The 9,074-nt window shown below is 33.1% G+C and overlaps 1 protein-coding gene across 2 annotated transcripts in view; it reads left to right on the top strand.

Annotated features, from left to right (window-relative positions):
- Window positions 1-9,074, top strand: part of LOC103044221 (sodium/potassium-transporting ATPase subunit alpha-1) — an 82,392-nt gene that overhangs the window by 56,169 nt on the left and 17,149 nt on the right. The window contains exons 1-2 of one of the 2 annotated variants that reach the window (XM_049469260.1): window positions 7,601-7,705; window positions 7,830-7,922. The exons of the other annotated variant lie outside the window; for it this stretch is intronic. Of the exons in view, the coding sequence (XP_049325217.1) occupies window positions 7,694-7,705; window positions 7,830-7,922 (105 nt within the window). The 5' untranslated portion in view covers window positions 7,601-7,693. Of the gene's footprint in view, window positions 1-7,600; window positions 7,706-7,829; window positions 7,923-9,074 lie in introns of those variants that run through there. 2 annotated transcript variants of the gene reach the window in all.

The following is a 9,074-nucleotide window of genomic DNA, read 5'->3' as shown; positions in this document are numbered from 1 at the left end:
TGCTGCATTCTGGATCATCTGGAGTGGTTTTACTACACAGGCCGGGAGGCCAGTTAGCAGGGCATTGCAGTAGTCGAGGCGTGAGATGACGACTTCTTGTAACAGGAGTTGGGTGGCCTGTTGCGTCAGAAACGGTTGAATTTTTCTGATGTTATAAAGCGCGAAGCGGCAGGATCGAGCAACTGAGGCCACATGGTGCGTGAACGAGAACGGGTCATCAACCAGAACACCCAGGTTCCTAGCAACCTTTGTCGGTGAGAGAGAGAGAGTTCATGCTTATAGAGAATTTGTGTTGAAAAGATGGTTTTGCTGGTATAACCAGAAGTTCAGTCTTTGAGAGATTTAATTGAAGGTTATGCTCCTTCATCCATGAGGATATGTCTGAGAGACACTGCGAAATCCGTGCAGAGATTGAGTGATCTTCAGGTGAGAACGACAGGTATAGCTGGGTGTCATCAGCAAAGCAGTGGTAGGAAAAGCCATGTGAGCGGATAACCTGACCAAGAGAGGCAGTGTATATTGAGAAGAGAAGGGGACCCAGTACCGAACCCTGGGGAACCCCAGTGGATAAGGAGTGGGCTGAGGACAGCTGTCCTTGCCACGAAACCTTGAACGAGCGCCCAGTGAGGTATGAACTTTAAAATAAGACTTCCTTTATAAAGGGTTTATAAATGGTTTACAATTAGTTTATTAATTCTTAATAATTAGGTTGTAAATGCATTAAAACCATTAATAATCAGTTATAACACATATGTAGAAAGGGCAACAATGACCTGCTGTTTGCCAAATAATGAACCCACAGCCATCTATATTGTATCTACTGATTATTAATTGTTTTTTAAGGCATGTACAACCTAATTAGTAACCATATAATAATAATAATGTGATTTTAAACCATTTATAAACCCTTTATAAAGGTAGTCTTATTTTAAAGTGGTACCCAAATTAACTAATCAAACTGTTGCACTGTGTTGTACAAGTTAGAACTTTATAATCACGCAGCTCTGGGGCTCACGCAGCTTCTCACGTGAGCTCCTTCACTTGTCAGCATTACGCACTGTACTTGCAGCGCTCTGTGCAGCTGTTCTTAGTAAACATTTTTTTTAAATAACAGGTCTAAGCTTCTTCAGTGTTGCAATGTTAATTAACACCATTCTGAACAGATTTCGCTCATTCAAACAGCCCGAAAATGATTTTAAATAGCTCAGTTTTACGCTCTACTTACTTAAAAAATGTTGGGTTTAAATCGGCCTTTGGATCATAATTACTTGGGCCGGGTCGAGCTGGATTTTTTGGGCCTGATCTAAGCTTTAATTTCCAGTACAAAATCAGTACAGACTGTTTTTATCACAGTGCTGCCTGACGACCCGAAGATCAGTACTGACCTTTCGTATTGTTTCACACTGGGATTTCTCCTGATTCACTAAATCTTTAGATTCTATTTTTTGGAATGTAGCTAGTGGGAAATCCAAAGTTTTCAGGGATTTTTTTGCAGATTTGTAAATATCTGTCAATTTTTGCTTCTAAGAGACTCATTTTAAAGAGTATTTTTAAATAAAATGTTCCTTTAATACCGAGTCATGTGAGTTAGCTCTTCACAGTTGTTAAAAATTTGTAGAACAAATAAAAAGGTGATCATAAAAAAAAAATTGCTTTAAATGTTTTTATTTAGTACCAGTTACTTTTCCAGGCTTATGTTGCCGTGTCCCAATTTTTGGAAATGACACCTGGTATGTTTTTTTGTCTATTGTGAATAAAATATGGGTCTATGAGATTTAAAATTATTGCATTGTAAGCGTCTTTGGGTGTTAGAAAAGCGCTATATAAAAATAAAGTATTATTATTATTACAAATACAGGGGTTAGACAATAAAACTGGAACACCTGTAATTTAAGTGTGGGATTTTAGGTTTCACAGCTAAATTGGTGCAGCCTGGTGACCAATCTTCATTAATTGCACATTATTGCACCAGTAAGAGCAGAGTGTGAAGGTTCAATTATCAGGGTAAGAGCACAGTTCTGCTCTAAATATTGCAATGAACACAACATTATGGGTGACATACCAGAGTTCAAAAGAGGACAAATTGTTGGTGCACGTCTTGCTGGAGCATCTGTGACCAAGACAGCAAGTCTTTGTGATGCATCAAGAGCCACGGTATCCAGGGTAACATCAGCATACCACCAAGAAGGACCAACCACATCCAACAGGATTAACTGTGGACGCTGTAAGAGGAAGCTGTCTGAAAGGGATGTTCGGGTGCTAACCCGGATTGTATCCAAAAAACATAAAACTGGAATTGGAATATATATATATACGTATATATATATATATACGTATATATATATACATATATATAGTTCAGTACATTTATTTAAACAGGAATAAACACAGCAGGTCAATTTTACTATAGCGGCTCACTGGTAGGACCCTCACCACCACAGGTAGTAAATACACACAAATAAACACACACGCACACACAAACACCCGCCTCCAAACACACACACACACACACACACACACACACACAACAACAACACAAATCTACCCTAAACAACCCCAACTAAAGAAAGAGGGCGGCGCATTAGCATACTGGGAGTCACCCACCCCCTCAATACAATAGCTACTGTTTACTGTTATATTAATAAAAGTAAACTATTGCTTTAATAGTTTTTGGATTGAATGTACTCAAAATATACTGTAGAAACTATAAAACTCAAGCAAATCACAGAGGAGGTTCACATTTCTAGAACAAGATTAGAAATACCTAGATGTTCTGCTTATTTGCATTTTTTTATTCACCTTTAAATATCATTCAATTATTTATGCATTCTAAATCCAATTGACCATTTTTTTTATTTCTTACCTGATGAATGTGTCAGAAATTCCTATTTATTTTGACTTTAAATAAAAGGTAACCTGATAGAATGTTTATTAAACATTAAACATGATTTGCTTGGGTGCTATAGAACACAGATCTGCAACAACCTAATTTCTTTCTAATACTTTCAATTTGGCATCTGATGCTCAACATGCTGGATAAAGAGAAATAAAAAGAAAGATAATACAAAAAAATGAGTGTACACTCAAAAAAAGAATAAAATGTAAATATAACATTACATTACACCCACTAAAAAATAATCATAAACAACATATGTGAAGCATCACAAAAAAAAAAAACGTTGTGACACTTAATTACATTCAAATGTTTAATGATTTATTGTTCCTGGTAACTTTTATCTTCCTTATTATATATATATATATATATATATATATATATATATATATTATATATTTTTGCTATCCAACACTTCTAGGTATTTATGAAATTATTTATTTGACAGTGATTTTAGTTAGCTCCAGAAAAATTAAGAGAAAACTTTAAATTAATTCCATTAAATTGAAAACCTCTGGAATATAATCAAGAGGAAGTTGGATGATCACAAGCCATCAAACCAAACTGAACTGCTTGAATTCCATAAGTATATGGCATAAGGTCACCCAAAAGTAGTGTGAAAGACTGGTGGAGGAGAGCATGCCAAGATGCATTAAAACTGTGATTAAAAAAAGCAAGGTTAGTCACCAAATATTGAATTATAGACTCTTCTGAGTTAAAAAGAAATTAAAATGTTATTATTTAATTAATGAATTAAATAATCATGAACAAATCATGATGTGAAACTACAACCCAAATTCCAAAAAAAGGTTGTGACACTTACATTTAATTGTGAAAAAAAGAGTTTCATGCAAAAGTCTAAATGTTTAATCATTTATTGTTCCCGCTAACTTTTATTTTTTTCCTCTGAATAGTGTTGCTATCAAACACTTTTGGGCGCAACTATTTATGCAAATATTCCTTTACCAGTGATTTTATTTAGCTCCATAAAAATTAAGAGACCACTTCAAATTAATTCCATTCCATTTAAAAACTGTAAAATGTAGTCAGGAGCCATCAAACAAAGTAAAAAAAAACTGCTTGAATTTCTGTTTCAGGAGCATGTGGAATAAGGTCACCCAAAAGCAGTGTGAAAGACTGGTGGAGGAGAGCATGCAGAGATGCATTAAAACTGGTTAGTTACCAAATATTGAATTTAAAATAATAAAAGAAATGTTATTTAAAAAATGAATATGAACTTGTTTTCTTTGCATTATTTGAAATCTGAAAGCTCCGCAACTTTTTTTGTTATTTCAGCCAATTTTCATTTTCTGCAAATAAATTCTTTAAGTGGCAATATCTTTATTTTTTGAATGTAGGAAAAATATCGCCAGCAGTTTATAGAATAAAGCAACAATGCTTATTTTACTCAAACATATACCTATAAATAGTATAAATAAAACTATTTAATTTATTTTATTTCTCTATTTGTAGATAAAGTGTCTCAGAGCCTTTCTGTATTTTTTAGCTTTGTACCTATTTGGATTCATAGTTTTTTAAGTATTTTAACCTCTTCAGAATAGAGCATTGAGTACTAATTTTTGAGACTTTATTTATAAGCTTGTTTTAATTTATTGGGCTGTATTAAAACAATGTTATCTGTCTATGTCTGATCGTGGGCAGTAAAATTTGGTTTTACTGTAAAAAAAAAAAAAAAAAAAAAAAAAAAAAAAAGATGTACCTGCAGTTTCCTAATGGACAGTAAACCGTTAAGAAAAGATGGCTCCACAAGGTGAGTTTTTTTTATTTACACAAAAAAAGAAGGATAAAGGTTGTAATGATAGTAGGGTGGAGATGGGAGAGTCGTGACGAAGTCAGTGACGAAGACAATTCCAAGAAATTAAAGGAAGGCCGATTACTCTGAAAGAAATGAGTGACCACAAATTTAACCGCAAATACCTGGAAAATATTTGCCCATATCTCGTATGTTTATGGTAAACGCTCAGCTTTGAAATGATCTTTCCACTCTCTGTGCAGTTATCTCCAAAACACTGCGCGTGCTGGACTTTATAATGTGTAGTCTGTAGAATTATTTTCACTAACAGTGGAAAATAAATCCTCTGTCTGTATAAAGTTATGTCTTAAGGCTCTTTTCACTCCTACACCGTGGCTTTAGAGTAAACACAACTGTGTAGAGCAGCTGTGGAGGAGTTTATTTAATACTGCCTCCCCAAACCCGATTCATAAACTCACTGTTCTGAACACTCTGAACCCAAAACTGTGGAAAAAGAACAATAAAGGATTTAAGTGGCTTATATAAACTAGCAAATAGAACTAAATGCAGGAAGTAATGCAGTGTGTTTTGGCCAGAGGTGGAAAAAGTACTGAAAATTTGTAATTAAGTAAAAGTACCTTTACTTTGCTAAAAATCTACTCGAGTAAAAGTAAAAATTTACTCAATTTAAAATGTACATAGTTACTTTTAAATATTTGATGTAAAAAAGTAAAAACAAATCATAAATTAAATCTTAATACGTAATAATTTGGATCTTTCAGGCAGTATTTGTTCAGACCACCCCATAAAACATTTTCAAGAACAAGTGTTATAGGTTTCTATGATCCAATTATTTTCTTTACTGTTAAAAAGTAATGGTAATATAGGTGACTATAAACTGTATTTTTAAATTTTTACAGTTCATATTTTTTTGTAATTTGCCATTGCTATGCTTTAACTGATATTTACATGTTTTTTTTTTTACATTTAAGCAGATCATGAAAAACATGAAATCATACGAAAAAAAAGTGTTTGTCGGCACATAAAGAAAGAAGCACATATTGATGGGTAGCATAACTCGACAGAACACCGGTTCCCCCCTGAGCACAGCTGATTCACACAGCGTCTCTCCCGCTAACCGTAATAAACATTACTGGGAAAAGTTCAGCTGCGCTGCCATGGAGAACAAAACTCTTTTTTTTTTTTATTCACAGTTTTATTATATTAGTTTTTTTTTCCCCCAGCATTTAATTATTTGCTCAGTAATTGTGAGTTTTCCATTGTAGTGAAGTAAATTACTTCTGTCAAAATGTACTTGAGTAAAAGTAAAATTACGTATTTTAAAAACTACTTAAAAAATGACAAATTACTCATAAAATCTACTTAATTACAGTAATTTGAGTAAATGTAATTCATTACTTTCCACCTCTGGTTTTGGCACTCAAATGACCAGATCAGGAATAACATTTAAAATGAAAGAACTGAGTGATATAGCTCACATAAAAAGGGGTCATATTTGCTTCTTTGATTGTATTTATCATATCGACTATGAAATTTATCATTATTAAAAGCTCAGCGGATGTAAAAATTACAAACTACACACTGCCGATGTCCATTTGAAGTCCATAACTGTCAAAAGAAACATCCTTTGCTAAAAATGCATAATGTGCATTTTAAATAATTTTTATTATTTAGAATTAGAATTATTAATATTTTTAAGTTTGATAAAGTGACACTGGAACTGGAAAATCACACAATATTAAAAAAGAAAAAAAACAGGCCAAAAATATTCAAAGCCTTTATTTACAGTCAGATTTTGGAAACAAAACTTCATTTTTTTTTTTTTTTTATAAAAAATGCTGATGCATTTATTGGTCCAAGACATGAATTAAGATTAGTCTTGGAGGACACAAAGAGGCCTAAACCAGCGTACAGTCAGAAAAAAAATCCACATTGACTTTGGACATTATTAGCTAAGCCAAGCTAAGCTACACTGTAAAAATTTAAATTTTAGCAAGTTAAATCCTCTTAATCTTTATTTCTGACTCATCTTTTCTTTGTTTTAAGTCATTTAATCCACTGAAAGATTCTCCTTCCATTGGCAGATAGTTTTAATTGTTTTAAGAATTGTATTTATTAACAAAAACTAAATTTCCTGAATTAAGCAAAATGATCTTCCAAATTATGACAAAATGAGACACTTTTAGCAGAATAAATCACTTTTAAAAGCACAAGGAAGTTAGAAATTATTGTTTTTGGCAGTGTTCACACCACTGCAGAGGTACTTGTGCTGCTATCAAATAAATGTTTTTTTTTTCCACACGTTTAGTCCATAATTACTGAGACTGTAACTTGAATGCACACATAATATAAATATATAAAAAATATGAAGAATGAATATGAAGATTGTGCTAAAAATTATTCACAAGTCACACATTTGTCAGACTTCGCAAGTGTTTCTGTGTTACATTGAACCCCTAAGCCTCAGTTTCTTACTCCAATAACTCTAATAACTGTAATACATTACATAAGTTTCACAGACCCCAGAATAGAGCCCTGTGGGGCTCCACAGGATATCCTAAACTGAATGGTTACCAAATAATTCCCAGTCGTTTGTACTTTAGGATATATTTTAGGATAGGTGTAGATTAACACACCTGGACTGGACTGTTTTGTGTTTTAATTCATGCTATTGTGTTTTGGAAGTAGATTAACAGGAAAAAAAGAAGATTAAATGCCAGAGTTTTTCCTGGAAAACTGTTGTCTTCCCAGTAGCAGCGGATGCATGCCATACCTGTATAGGTGTGTTGTGTACTGAAAAATAACTCAACAACTTTTCCACAAACACTACAGATGTTTTGGGAAGGCTTTTTCTAGGTGGTCATTTAGAACAAATTAGCTACCAGTATGTCCAGTTTCCCCCCAAACACCCTCCCCTTCACACAGGTGAACTGATGGGGTATAAAAATTAGCGCACAGTCTTCAGAAAGTCTCTGACGTGTCTGTAGAGACACTGACAGGACAGCTGAGAAGAAAGTGGAGGAAAAATGGGACGGGGAGTGAGTGATTTTCACTTTGAATCATTATTTGCTTCAGCCTGTTTTCTCCTAGAACTTACTGATACAGTTCATGATCATTTTTGCTCATATTTTCATGCGTTTTTTATTCTTTTGTGTTTACTAGAAAGGAAAAGACAAGTACACTGTGGCAAAAACCACAGAGGATGGGGGGAAAAATGGAAAGAACGTGGATAATCTGAAGAAAGAACTGGATCTGGTAAGTCTGTTTTTTTTTTTACCATGTTATGATAATGTAACTAAATAAATTTAAATAGTTTTCACAAGTGTTCTGTGTATTTGGAGGGAAAAGAAAAACTATGAACTAATTTATTACACGATTTGCTGAGATTAATTGCGCTTAAATCGCAATTAAAAGCCATTTTATTCTTACCAAAGATATTTTAAATGTAATATAAAAGAGTCAATGCAATCAACACAATTAGATTTCATTTATATTTTACTATGTTTGTTAAAATTGTATATTTTTTACTTTGAACACACATTGTCCTTTGTAAACTATGTTCAAGTATGTTTTAAATATTTAAAAATTAAAAAAACATCTGCAGAATAAGAGAAAGGAGCAATTAAGGCAGGTAGAGGAAATGTGTGTGAGAGAGAGAGAAAGAGAGAGAGTAAGAGAGAGAGAGAGAGGTGGTGAGAGTCTAGTCTCTTAAAAATAATGTGCAAGTTTTACTTAAAAATGTAGGGTAACAGTAAATTAAGTATAAACTACGAAACATTTTTGGTAAGAAAACATTTTTGGTCTCTCCGGTGAGTTACGTAAAGCTGTTTATATTGTTTATTATAAGATGAATATGAGTAAGAATTTAAGTTACTGCTACAACTGACCCAACTGACCCAACTGTAGTACATTATATACATTTATGAACATTTATAAACATTAATAAACCAATGTAAACCAAATAAGTCCTATATCATTTCAAATCAACTGCAGTGCTGAGACCCTCCACCCAAATGATAGATGAAATTTAGGCATCCAGCAGCAACAACAAAATACAATAAGAAACATATTTAAACATAAATTAAAACACAGAAGAATAGAAATATATAAGGCTATAAAAATACTATACAAGGTAAAGATATATCTGTAAACTGAGCAGTGCGATAGATGTTGCTAATGGTCGTAAGATAATTTACAGAGCAAAGTGCAAGGTGCAATGACATTGATTATAAAAAGTGACTGATGTGCCAATATATAAATATAAAATATGTACATATAAATATGCATATGTTACAAAATAGTTCTGACAGTAACTGTACTTGAAAGTAAGTGAGGTTGGGGAAGTGATAGTGTTAAAAAATTAGAATAACTGCTGCGGGCAATGGAAGCGATTTAGAGGTGAGCAGA

Source organism: Astyanax mexicanus, chromosome 21, assembly GCF_023375975.1.
Source record: "Astyanax mexicanus isolate ESR-SI-001 chromosome 21, AstMex3_surface, whole genome shotgun sequence".
NCBI classification, from domain to species: domain Eukaryota; kingdom Metazoa; phylum Chordata; class Actinopteri; order Characiformes; family Acestrorhamphidae; genus Astyanax; species Astyanax mexicanus.
The sequence above is the reverse complement of the archived record's forward strand: the minus strand, read 5'-3'. Positions and strand labels throughout refer to the sequence as shown.